The sequence below is a fragment of the Macaca thibetana genome, chromosome 12 (genome assembly GCF_024542745.1).
Source record: "Macaca thibetana thibetana isolate TM-01 chromosome 12, ASM2454274v1, whole genome shotgun sequence".
Classification (NCBI taxonomy): Eukaryota; Metazoa; Chordata; class Mammalia; order Primates; family Cercopithecidae; genus Macaca; species Macaca thibetana.
Genome location: NC_065589.1, coordinates 23,090,343 through 23,102,136, shown reverse-complemented (window position 1 = coordinate 23,102,136; position 11,794 = coordinate 23,090,343). Strand labels below are relative to the sequence as shown.

General features: G+C 58.1%; 2 protein-coding genes across 3 annotated transcripts in view; one reads left to right on the top strand and one right to left on the bottom strand.

The window, feature by feature from the left end:
- Positions 1 to 5: 5 nt before the first annotated feature.
- The window catches only part of CHPF (chondroitin polymerizing factor), a 424,210-nt gene continuing 412,421 nt past the window's right edge, over positions 6 to 11,794 (bottom strand). The window contains exons 2-5 of the mRNA XM_050752387.1: positions 4,305 to 4,792; positions 2,673 to 3,246; positions 2,004 to 2,183; positions 6 to 1,692 (exon numbers count right to left, since the gene is read on the bottom strand). Coding sequence (XP_050608344.1) covers positions 433 to 1,692; positions 2,004 to 2,183; positions 2,673 to 3,246; positions 4,305 to 4,618 — 2,328 coding nt within the window. The 5' untranslated portion in view covers positions 4,619 to 4,792 and the 3' untranslated portion in view covers positions 6 to 432. The remainder of the gene's footprint in view (positions 1,693 to 2,003; positions 2,184 to 2,672; positions 3,247 to 4,304; positions 4,793 to 11,794) is intronic.
- On the top strand, positions 4,869 to 11,666 carry TMEM198 (transmembrane protein 198). Of its 2 annotated transcripts, none has more exons than XM_050752441.1 (5): positions 4,869 to 5,458; positions 5,806 to 5,975; positions 8,589 to 9,164; positions 10,235 to 10,437; positions 10,789 to 11,666. In XM_050752441.1, exons 2-5 carry the CDS (start codon positions 5,810 to 5,812, stop codon positions 10,924 to 10,926), a joined length of 1,083 nt encoding a protein of 360 aa, XP_050608398.1. In that variant the 5' UTR covers positions 4,869 to 5,458; positions 5,806 to 5,809; the 3' UTR covers positions 10,927 to 11,666. The 2 variants fall into 2 exon arrangements, with proteins under 2 accessions (XP_050608398.1, XP_050608397.1); XM_050752440.1 differs by having other exon boundaries at positions 5,771 to 5,975.

Sequence of the window (11,794 nt, the reverse complement as noted above, 5' to 3'; positions counted from 1 at the left end):
ACGAGTCCACACTTGGCCAGTTTATTAAAGGCAGGGAGCTTCAGCAGGGTCCAAAAGGGAGAAGTTGGGAGATGCCCCTCCTCAGCTCCCTGCTTCCCTAACAACTCTTCTACAGCCCAGCCCCCAGGGCCCAGAGGCAGGGCTGGCGTCAGGCAGACTGTACTGCATAAATATGTGGAGGCCACAGCCCGAATCAGCAGCGTCAGGGGGCAAGGAAACTGGGTTTGGGGCAAGAAGTGGGTGGCTCTGGGGGCACCTCCCCCAGTGCTTGTCCAGAGCCCAGGGACCCACAAAGCCAGAGAGGGGACCAGCGGGCCAGCTTGGGGTCTGGCTATGGCCAGCCCTGCCCAGCGAGGCTGGCAGGTGGCTCTGGTTTTGGGGGAGGAGTGGGGTGGGGTGTGGCCATGCCACGGCCCACGGGGACAGGTGGGGTCAGGTGCTGTTGCCCTGCTCCTGCTCAAAGAGTAGCATGGCCAGCTGGGTTCGGGATCCAAGGCCCTCAAGCACACTCTGGCGGCAGCGGTGGTATAGGTCCTCACTGAGCCTCGCGCTGCATGTCTGGGCCCGGTAGCGCTGCAGCAGCGCCGGCTCCACTGCCCGCAGCACATGCAGACTGGAGAAGTGGAGGAACAGCTCGTACACGTCCAGGCTCTCCAGCAGCTCCTCTTCTTGTTCTGAGGCTGCCGCCAGGCGACCACGGGCTGCCACGTAGTCGGAGTTGTAGAAGCAGGCCTCGCTGGCTGCCTGGCGATCAAAGCGGCCAGTGTCACGGCCCAGCTCTGGGGGCCCAGGCCCTTGTGGTGGGGCCACAGCTGGGTGGAAGGCTTGGAAGTGCATGGGAAAGAAGGCCTGCCAGCCGGAGATGGCATGCATGCGGCAGCGGTTCAGGAAGTCAGGCGTGAGCACCGTGTCTGGCCCGGCCAGCAGGAACAGTGTGTCCAGTGGGTGCTTCTTGGAGAGTAGATCCATGAGGCGCAGTGGTGAGGGTGCGGCTGTCTGAACACTGAGCCATGGCACCCGGGCGCCGGGGAAACGCCGCTCCAGCTCTGCCACGTGGGCCTTGACAGGTGCGAAGACATCTGCGTGGGCTGCGCGCTGGGCCTGGCGCGGCTCATACAGTAGCAGCAGGGTCAGGGCTGCCGCAGCATCACCAGGCTCCAGTGCTGCAGTGGCAAAGGCCTCCAGGAAGCCAGGGGCCAGGTCACGCTCAGCCGCAGCTAGAGGCAGGAGCACAGTGAGACGTGAGGCCTCAGTGACATAGGGCACAGGCAAAATCTCCACGCGGCTCAGCGGCCGGAGCAGCTGTACTCGGCGAGTGAGGGGCCGGCGGCCTCCCTGGGGGGTCAGTGCCTCCAGTTGCAAGTCCAGTGTGTATTCCATACCCCGGGCTGGATCAAAGCGTCGGTAGCCATTCACCAGTTGCTGCTTCTGGAGCCGCAAGGCCGGGTGGTAGCGGCGGTTGAGCTCCTCTAGAGCTGTCCCCAGAACATCAGCCACATCAGCCCGATCAGCCCCACGCAGTGGGCAGCGGGGTGAGCCATCGGCGCAGGAGAAAGCGTGCTGCTCCGTGAAATAGTCCCAGCGCAGCACCTCAAAGCGGGAGGCCGGGCGGGATGGTGCTGGAATGCCCACAGGCCAGGCAGCTGCCCGGTCACCATCAACGGCCAGACGGCTGGTATTCTGGATCTCCCACTGGATCAGAGAAACAGGCCATGAGTAAGGGGCAGACCAGAGGAGCAGCACACAGCTGGGGGACTGGGTAGGCAGCAGGTGCCACTCAGGATGGGTCACTAGTCCCCTGCCCACCCAGGGTCCTTACCTATCATTTCCCCAGCATAGACAGCCTAAGAGCCTGGAGGCTCATCAGAGAACGTAGAAACAGGCAGGGGCTGGGAAGTAGTTTTGTTCTGTGATTCTAGTGCTAACTTTTCATTTCTCTGGGATCTCTGTGACCTCTCAGATCCTGTGCCCCTCACTCCGCCATCCCCAGACCTAGACCATACCTGTAACTCCTGGATCTCCTGGTATGTGCGTTCCAGTTCAGCTCGGGCGAAAGCCTTGTGCAGCTGGTACATGTGCACAGGGTCACGCACAGGGTGGGCTGTCAGGGCACTTCGGAAACGAAGGTCCCCCTCCTGCACTGGCTCCCCAGGGCTCAGCTCCAGATGGCTATAGTGCACCCCCTGGGGAGAGGAAGGGAGGGGATCTGTTATGAGCTGGCATTGTCTTCCATTGTCTCATAGTGAGTATCTCATCTCCTCAGTCTATGACCTGTTGTGGACTTACAGTCTGAGGGTTTAAGTCTACCTTGACCAGTTGTGAGTCTGTGTGACCTTCAGCATGCCTCTGCTAGCTCATCTGCGAAATGGGCATGCGTCCTGTCTCAGAGCTGTCCAAGGGCTAAAACAATAACTAACATCAAATGCCTATTATGTACAAGGCTCCCTTATTTTCCCTAATCCTTGTAACAACTCCGAGCAATAATTATTTCTATTGGCACAGAGGAAGCTACTGAAGCCCAGGATATTGAGTAATCTACCCGGGGTCACAGGATAGAAAATAAAATGTCCGAATTGGCATGGAAAACCAGGCCTGTAGCTCCACCACCCCTTTGCCTCTCAGAGGGATTTGAACATGACAGGAGGTATCGCCGGGATAGCTTATCATCCCACCTCATGGTCACCAGTGCAGCCCACCCCGGTGGCATCGAGAATGCAGCGACCCAGCCACTCGTCAGGGCGTGCACTGACGATGTCGTTGCGGCAGCCTTCCAGGTGGGGGCGCAGCTGCAGCAGCAGCATGCGCGAGAGCAGCACCCCAAAGCCTCCATGGCAGTAGCGGCCGGGGGTGGGCTCTCCGCCGATGAAGTCCTGGGGCCGGCCCAGGTACAGGTGGGCGGCGGAGGCCAGGCTGAGGTGGCCAGTTAGGCGGGCCAGGCCGTGCGCCTCGGTGTAGGTGGTGTCAGGCACCAGGAAGAACCAGTCAAAGTCGTCGCCGTGCTGCTCCAGCAGGTGGCGCAGCGCCAGGTGCAGGTGCCCGATGGGTCGCTCCTCGCCCAGCGTCACCACCGCCATGCCAGGTGGGGCCCGGCGGCCCCGTGCGCCCGTCAGGAACACCACACGCTCCAGCCGGTGCCCCAGCGTGCGGTTCACGGCCACGCCCAGGGTGGGCAGCGTGGCCTGAGAGGTCAGCACCGCCACCAGCAGCCTCTGCCTGATGCCCAGCTCCGTGCTGATGTAGCGGGTCCTAGGGGAGGAGATGGCACAAGGTTATCAAAAAGACAACGGGGTGGGGGGTGGAGGGGGGTGGAGGGGGTGGTCAGCACAAACTCCGGCAGGTCGCGTCTTCTCTGCATCTGTGTTCTCACCTATGAATAGGATAAGAATAAACCCTCTCTCCCAGGGGTCATGAGGATTTAAACGAAATGGTCTTACACAGGTAGTTCTTTGCATTTGTGAGATGGCAACACCCACCCAGATAGGAGAGAGATATTGTGGGTCTGACTCCAGGGTTCGCTACTTAGTAGCTATGTCCTTAAGCGTGTTATTTAACCTGAGCCATCTGTAAAATGAGACTGATTATATCTGTTTAATTATATCTGATTATATCTGTCTGTCCAGCCAAATGCTGGACATACCATGTATCTACTCATTTCTATATAAATATGTCATTTTGCCACAAATGCCTCACATAAATGATATAAAGGAACGTTTGGCATAGGGGTGTACTGAGTGTTTTTGCGGGGAGGGGCAAACTGGACTCAGGGGCTCCAGGAACTTACCTTTGTTAAAGCAGAAGGTAAATTGCAGAACCAGCATTTGAACCCAATGTTACTTAGAAATTATTTCAACTCATCAGCAGATACATTAATGGGATGGGCGCTCCCTCCCCCAGCTCACCCTGAGGTGGCCCTTGTAACCCACTCAGGAACAAGAGATCCAGGTAAATCCTAGTTCTCGCCTTTCTCTTTCCCTGTTTCTGTACACTCAACCCTATATACAAGTCATTTCTCTAACCCCAGTATCCCAGCCAGGGAGCTAGTAGGATCTTTGGGGAGCCATCGGGTCGAGTCGGTTTAGGACACAGGCCAGCAAGTTCAGCCCAGGCCGGGATAGGGCCCAGAGAAAGCCTCGGACTGGCCCCACGGCTCTTGGGGAAGGCAGGGCCATCGGAAGTTATCGGGGCCCAAAGACTTCCTGGCTCGCCAGCCCCTTCCTTCCGGAGCCCGACCCGGGCCCGGGCTGCTTCCCCGCGCGCGTCCCAGCCGCTGCCCAGTGGGTGGAGCAGGCGCAGCCGATCACTACCTGACGGCCTTTTTGGCGGCCTGGCCGGGCTGTGCGGGATGGTAGGGCAAGACGCGCGGCTCCCAATTCTCCCCGGCGCCTGCGCCGGTCCCGGGCTTCTCGCGCTCCGCTCCGGGCTGCACTGAGTTGGGCCGTCGCGCCGCGTTGGTGTTGCCGCGCGGCGGCAGCTCAGAGTCTCCAGGTTGGGGCGGGCCTGGGCCGCACGGCTCCTCCACCCAGGTGACGCTGAGCAGGCTCAGGGTGAAGCCCAGGGAGATGCCCACGGCCACGGGCCCTGCGGGCCGCAGCACCGACAGCAGCAGCGATGCCCGCATGGCGCCCGGACCGCGGGTCCCCGGCCCTGGCGAAGCCCCAGAGCAGCCAGAGGAGGCTCCGAGGGGGCGGGACCGGGGAGGGGGCGGATCCAGAGGGCTCGGGTCCCGCGGGCGGGCCCGCTCCCTCCCCGCAGAGCAGAGCCAGCGACCCGAGTCGAATCCCCGGGGCCGCGCCTCGATTCCCCTCCAGCAGCTGCTCTAGGGTGCGCAGGGTTCTTGCGCTCGGCCCCAGAGCCTCAGCCGCGGCCGCAGCTGTCCGACGTGTCACTGCAAGGGCCCCGCCCCCGGGGTGGGGTCTCGAGCTCCCGCTACCGGAGAGGGAGGAGAAGGGGGAGGTTAAAGGGGAAGGGCCCCCGGAAGTGCCCCCCACCTCGGTGCGGGAGAGGGAGACGCCGGGGGCGGAGTCCCCTGCCTCCCGCGCCGTGGTTGGTGCGTCCCGGGTGACGTCAGAAGCAGCCCGCCCCTGCCTGGATGGTGCGCCCTGAGTGACGTCAGGAGCAGAGGCCGGAGCTGTCCATCAGCACCAAAGGCCGCGGGCGGGCTCAGGGCATGGGGCCGCGGTTCTGGGGCGGCCCGAGCCCCGGCTCCTGCTCCTTCCCCTTCCCCAGGCCCAAACCGAGTTCCCGGACGCCGCGGGACTGGAGTGCCAGCCGGTGTTGGAGGTGGAGCGGCGCCGCCACCGCGCCGAGACCAGTCTCTGCGGCCCAGCAGCCCCCTTCCTCGCACGACGGACTTTCCCTGGACCCCAGTCAATTGGAGCCTGTGGCGCCCCGCAACCCCGGCCCCTCGGGCGTCTACACAGTCTCTTTCACTCAGAAGCTCAGGTCGCCTCCAGCCCAGGTAAATCTTGGACAATCCCATATTGAGCCGCCCACAGACGAATCTCTTGGCTGCCTTCTTCTCACTGGCAGCACACTCCCCTCATCCCCCCTGACTCCCGTCCCTCTTTTAACTTCATCCCAGTCTCCTCTAGCCAGGCACTTTTGTTTCCCTTTGTCTTCGCTCTCCACTCCAGAGATGCTTCCGGAGCTGCACAAATGTGGATACCACTCCTTTGTCCACTGTCCTTGCTGAGTTCTCCCAATCCCTCTCCTACCCCCATCCTGGTGGGGACCCAGGACTCCTCTGTGACCCCAACTTTCCCTCTGTCAGGTTAACTTGGGAGGGTGACTCCCTTCTATTCCCAGCATTATGCCGGGGACTGTGGCAACACTGCGGTTCCAGCTACTGCCTCCTGAGCCAGATGATGCCTTCTGGGGTGCCCCTTGTGAACAGCCCCTGGAGCGCAGGTACCAGGCACTGCCGGCCCTCGTCTGCATCATGTGCTGTTTGTTTGGAGTCGTCTACTGCTTCTTCGGTGAGATCCCCATCTCATCCCTCACCTGGGCTACCCAGTGTTTTCCCGAGTTCTTTTTCTGAGCCCCTCAAGTCTTCTCTGAATCCCTCTACCATTGTGAATAATTCTTCCTTTTCTTTCATCCCACACATTTATAGATTGTCTAGACTCTATATTATAGGAAACACAGGTTTTTGGATTAGGCACACCTGAGTTTGAATTTACTTAGCTTTGCAGTTACTAATTGTGATGTCTTGGGCACATTAATCTGTCTGCGCCTCAGTTTTCTCATCTGAACAATGATCACATTTGTCTCATGTAGTGTTATAAGAATCAATAAGCATTCAATAGATAGTAGCTATTGTGGTGAGGATGTGTTTGGGTCACTGTGCTAGGCAGGCACTGAAAACACTTAGCAGGGTCATTACACATGGTCCCTTACCATAGGGCATATCATCTGACAGGGAGGAGACTCCCTGGAGCATTTACACCTGGGATACATATTAGAGCGGGCTGGATGGTGGTCACACACATCCATCCAGCCTATAAGGCAGGCTCCGGTAATCAGAGCTGCTGTGAATACTTGTACAGGATGGGTACTAAATAAGGGAACTCAGCTGAGTGGGCAAGTGGGGGCTAAAGTCCAGCTCATGCTCTGCCTGACAAAATCTGGGCCTTGGTACAAAGCTGCTTTGCCTAGAGAAAGGCACACCTTTTTCGAATATGCATAAAGGTGCCATATGGGCTAGTGGCCCACTGTAATGGGAGTAAGTGACCAGTGGCTCTGCAGCAAGAGTTACAGAACTTCCAAGGGGAGAGTGAGCTCTGAAGCTGGGGGCCCAAAGAAAGCCTCTGGGAGGAGAATTATAGGTGAGTGGGACCTGTGGGGGGCAAATGAGGCTTGGGGGCTGGGGTTCCAGGTTGGGCAGAGGTAGTGCAAGACTTGTGTTCTGCAGCCTCCTCCTACAATGGGTGGGTAGACAGGGTTGGGAGCCAGATGGTCCCTCCCATTCCTCCCCCAAACTCTGGGCTGAACAACTGAAGAGTAGGCAGGAGGAAGTGCCCCCCGCAAGGGTTCAGGACACGTTCTGGGCCTCTGAGGATTCTGTATCACCTCACCCCCTCCATATCTGTACCCACTCCCTCTGCATGTTGCTCAATGTGGCCTCATATTCCCTCTCCTGGGCTTCCTGACATCCTACCCCTCTTGGATACCACTACTCCCAGGCTCATGGACTCTGAGCCCTTGTCCACACCCTACTCCTCTCTCTGCTCACAGAGCCTCCTGGACTCTCATACTTCCCCCTACTCCTGGAAGTGACTCTCCTCTGTTATCTTTCTCTTTGGCTCTCCCTGACTCCTTGACCCCCACCTCTGATTTCCATCTTTCCAACTATTCAGAATCTCCACTTCCCTCACCCTTTCAGGTATCTCTAATGGGCCTAATGGCCCTATAACCTCCTTATTTCTGAAACTCCACAAACACTATTTCCTTCTCTTTGATTCTGTGTGACCTCATGTAAGCCTTAGTGACCTCCACCTCCCCTCACCTCCAGTTATGTCATTACCTTCCATCCCTCTGACCCCCTCTATTACTCCTAGCTTTAATCACTGGTTACTCCTCTCTAATCCCTATAACCTCATCATTTGATCACCCCTCCCCATACTGTGATCCCAGTAATTCCTTGTTTTGGTCTCAGTGTTCCTCTCTCTTGGAAATCATTTTATACTCTCAATGATTCTATTTCTGTCAATCTCCCTAACCTACAAATACCTCATTTTCCAGGACAACTCCCCAATAACTCTGCTTCTCTGTCCTCTTTGTAACCTTTCAGTGGTGCCATATCTCTGAAGCCCTGTGACCCTCAAAAACTCATCTTTCTGAACCTGTGTGACCCTCACCTCTCAACTTTTTTTTTTTTTTTGAGACAGAGTCTTGCTCTGTCACCCAGGCTGGAGTGCAATGGTGCGATCTTGGCTCACTGCAACCTCTGCCTCCTGGGTTCAAGTGATTCCCCTGCCTCAGCCTCCTGAGTAGCTGGGATTACGGGTGCGCGCCACCATGCCCGGCTAATTTTTTGTATTTTTAATAGAGACAGGGTTTCACCATGTTGATCAGGCTGGTCTCGAACTCCTGACCTTGTGATCCACCCGCCTCGGCCTCCCAAAGTGCTGCCACCACGCCCAGCCCTCGAGTTTATTATGATTTCCAAATACCTCATCTCTGTGAGCAATCCCTTCTCAAAGACCCCACTGACTCTTTTGCTGATCCTCTTGGGATCCCAATGACTTATCTCTCTGACTCCTATGATCCCAATGACAGCAATGCACGGAGTCACCCTTGACTCGAAAGATTTATCCTAACTCTTGTGATCCTCAAATATATCAACCCTCATGATCTCAATGGTTATGTCTGCTTTCCCATTGACTGCCAACAGCCCTCTCTCTCTAACCTCCCTTGACCTCAATGGCCCCATCACTGATGCCCTCATGACCCCAGTGACCCTCAATTCTCTGATCTTAGTGTGTTTGTCTCTGGTTCCCCTGGGATCCCATGTCCTTGACCCCTCGGACCTGCTCCCTCCAGCCTGGTGCCCTCATCTTGGCCCCTCACTAGCCCCTGTTCCCCTCCAGGTTACCGCTGCTTCAAGGCAGTGCTCTTCCTCACTGGGTTGCTGTTTGGCTCGGTGGTCATCTTCCTCCTGTGCTACCGAGAGCGGGTGCTAGAGACGCAGCTGAGTGCTGGGGCGAGCGCGGGCATCGCGCTGGGCATCGGGCTGCTCTGCGGGCTGGTGGCCATGCTGGTGCGCAGCGTGGGCCTCTTCCTGGTGGGGCTGCTGCTTGGCCTGCTGCTCGCAGCTGCTGCCCTGCTGGGCTCCGCACCCTACTACCAGCCAGGCTCCGTGTGGGGTCCACTGGGGCTGCTGCTGGGGGGCGGCCTGCTCTGTGCCCTGCTCACTCTGCGCTGGCCCCGCCCACTCACCACCCTGGCCACCGCCGTGACTGGTGCTGCGCTCATCGCCACTGCCGCTGACTACTTCGCCGAGCTGCTACTGCTGGGGCGCTACGTGGTGGAGCGACTCCGGGCCGCTCCTGTGCCCCCCCTCTGCTGGAGAAGCTGGGCCTTGCTGGCACTCTGGCCCCTGCTCAGCCTCATGGGCATTCTGGTGCAGTGGCGGGTGACAGCTGAGGGGGACTCCCACACGGAAGGTAAGGGGGCACAGGCCAAGGTGGACATGAGAGGAGTGGGTGGCCAGGGATGGGTGGGGGGCCGAGTGACTGAGGAGTAGGGGACAGCAGCAGAAGGCCTCGATGGCTGTAGAGAGCTGACTTGCTCAGGGTCTGTGAGGATAGGACCCAGGTGCCATCATTCATTCCACAACAACATATGGAGTGTTGGCTCTGCACTGACACCATTCCAGGCACCAGGGATACAGCAGAGATAACACAGACAAGGTTCCTGTCCTTATGGGTGTACATTCAGGGCAGGCAGGAGACAGATAACAGAGATGCAAACAAACCAGATGATTCCAGTTGTGTAGAGTGATATGACAGAGACATGCAGGGTAATGTGAAAGAGTGACCTATGGAAGCTATTAGAGTTAGGGTGGTCAGGGAAGGCTACTTGAAGGAGGTGATATGTAAGCAGGCACTTGAAGGCTAAGGGGCCAGCCATGCAAAGAGCTAGAGAAGAGGAAACAGCAAGGGCGAGGGCCCTGAGAAGGAATGAGCTCAGCTTGTTTGAGGAAGTGGGGCAGGAGTATGGAAGGTGAGGTGTGGGAGCCAGGGTGACTGCGTGGACCCTCTGGGTCATAAGAAGCACTCCACATTTTGTTGGAAGGGCAATAAGACACCACTGGAGGGTTTAAAGTAGGGGAAGATAGAATCTAATTTAGTTTTTGGGATGCTCATTCTGCTGCTGAGTGTAGAAAGCATTAGAGGGAGCAAGTGTAGGGAAAACCAGTGAAGAAGCAGCTGTGATTGTCCAGTGGAAAGATGATGGTGGCTGGCCTAGGTGATTGGGAGAGGGATGACAGCCTGGAAGGGGGTACCTGGAAGCCTAGGAATCTTCCATAAAGACCTATGGAAGAAAACAACAACAGCGGGAAGTCCCCTCTGAGAGGCAGGAGACCGGGAAAGGAAGTGACAGGGTGGGAGTAAGGGGTTATGGACAAGAGGAATCTGGAAGCCTAGAGCCTCAGATGGGAAGAGAGAGGGAGGGCTCAGGGGAAATAAGGCGCACAGTCCTCTGAGCTCCTTCTCTACCCATCCCACCACAGTGGTCATCAGCCGGCAGCGCCGACGTGTGCAACTGATGCGGATTCGGCAGCAGGAAGATCGCAAGGAGAAAAGGCGGAAAAAGAGACCTCCTCGGGCTCCCCCCAGAGGTCCCCGGGCTCCTCCCAGGCCTGGGCCCCCAGACCCTGCTTATCGGCGCAGGCCAGTGCCCATCAAACGCTTCAATGGAGACGTCCTCTCCCCGGTGAGCTCCCTGAGCCCATCCAGCCAGAATGAGAAGGAAGTGTGGAAACTCTGTCCAAACAGGACTGGGCTTTCCCCATGGACTGGTTGCTATCTAGAAGGCCTATTTGTCCATGTATCGGAGGCCACGCACCAGGGGCTTGGTGGGTCCAGCTGATGGGGGGATTGGGGGAAAGGTGCCCTCAGTATGGGTTTTAAGTGGGATATGGTTATGTGGTGGGGTCTCAGGGCTGTGGACTCTGGATCTATGGCAGTCTATAGGGGTGTCAGGCATGTAGGAATTCAGGAAGAGGTGGCTTTTAGGGCAGGATTCTGCGGTGGGACTCTCACACCTATGTTTGCTCCCCCACAGAGCTATATCCAGAGCTTCCGAGACCGGCAGACCGGGAGCTCCCTGAGCTCCTTCATGGCCTCACCCACAGATGCGGACTATGAGTATGGGTCCCGGGGGCCTCTGACAGCCTGCTCAGGCCCCCCGGTGCGGGTATAGCCATATCTGCCTGTCTAGACTCTGCAGTCACCAGCTCTGCCAGCTCGGGGAGGCCTGCTAGGCTGCCACTTAGCCCCCTGGCTTTGGCTGTCCCTCTCCCCAGCCTGGAGAGGGCTGGCCTGGTCACTAGAAGGGAGGATTGTCTCAGGCGAGTCTTGGCCTGAGAGGAAAGCCCCCTCCCAAGCTCCCAAGAGGCTCCTGAGGAACTCGGGGTGTGAACCCCATTGGGGTGTGCTCAGGGTTGTGAGTGTGTTGCCCGTGTGTCTGTGTGTATGTGTGCAGGGGTGGGCGGGCTTGGAGGGGACGCTGGGACCCTTGCCTTAGATTTCTGACTGGTAGGGTTTCTCCAGGCTCAACCCCACCTCCTCACCCCCCGCCGGGGTCCCATGGGCCACCTCCTGCATGTCTCCGCGGAGGGGCTACCTTCCTTCCCATCGCCCTGCCTCCCAGCCAGACTCATCTAAGGGTTCTTGTCCTTGTCTATGGGGCAAACTGTAGCACCCCTCACCCTGGTCCCCTGGCCTCTGCAAAGCCACCAGCCTGAGGGCAGTGGCAGGAGATGGGGGTGGGGGGTGCTGCTCTGGGCTGGGTTGGGAAGGGAGTTGGGGAGGGGCTGAAATGCACGGTGCATGTCTGGTGTCTGTCATGCCAACCTGGACACCTCATGCTTCTGTCTCCCCCACCCCACTCTGTTTTACATCTTTTATAAATGTGCCAAACTGCGTGGCCTCTGCCAGGAATGGTGGTCTTTGGTGGCTGGCACTTTCATGGGCCAGGTACAAGCACTACAGCCCTCGGTCCCCAGTGTCGCTCACTGCACAGAGGCTCCTGGCAAGGTCTGCCCTCCCACATCACTCAGAGAGGCAAG

Bases quoted from the DNA above. Each gene is read 5' to 3' on its own strand.
- TMEM198 (XM_050752441.1), top strand. From the start codon at position 5,810: ATGCCGGGGACTGTGGCAACACTGCGGTTCCAGCTACTGCCTCCTGAG. The intron at 9,165-10,234 runs GTAAGGGGGCAC...ATCCCACCACAG, and splicing joins GGGGGACTCCCACACGGAAG to TGGTCATCAGCCGGCAGCGC. The intron at 10,438-10,788 runs GTGAGCTCCCTG...GCTCCCCCACAG, and splicing joins ATGGAGACGTCCTCTCCCCG to AGCTATATCCAGAGCTTCCG.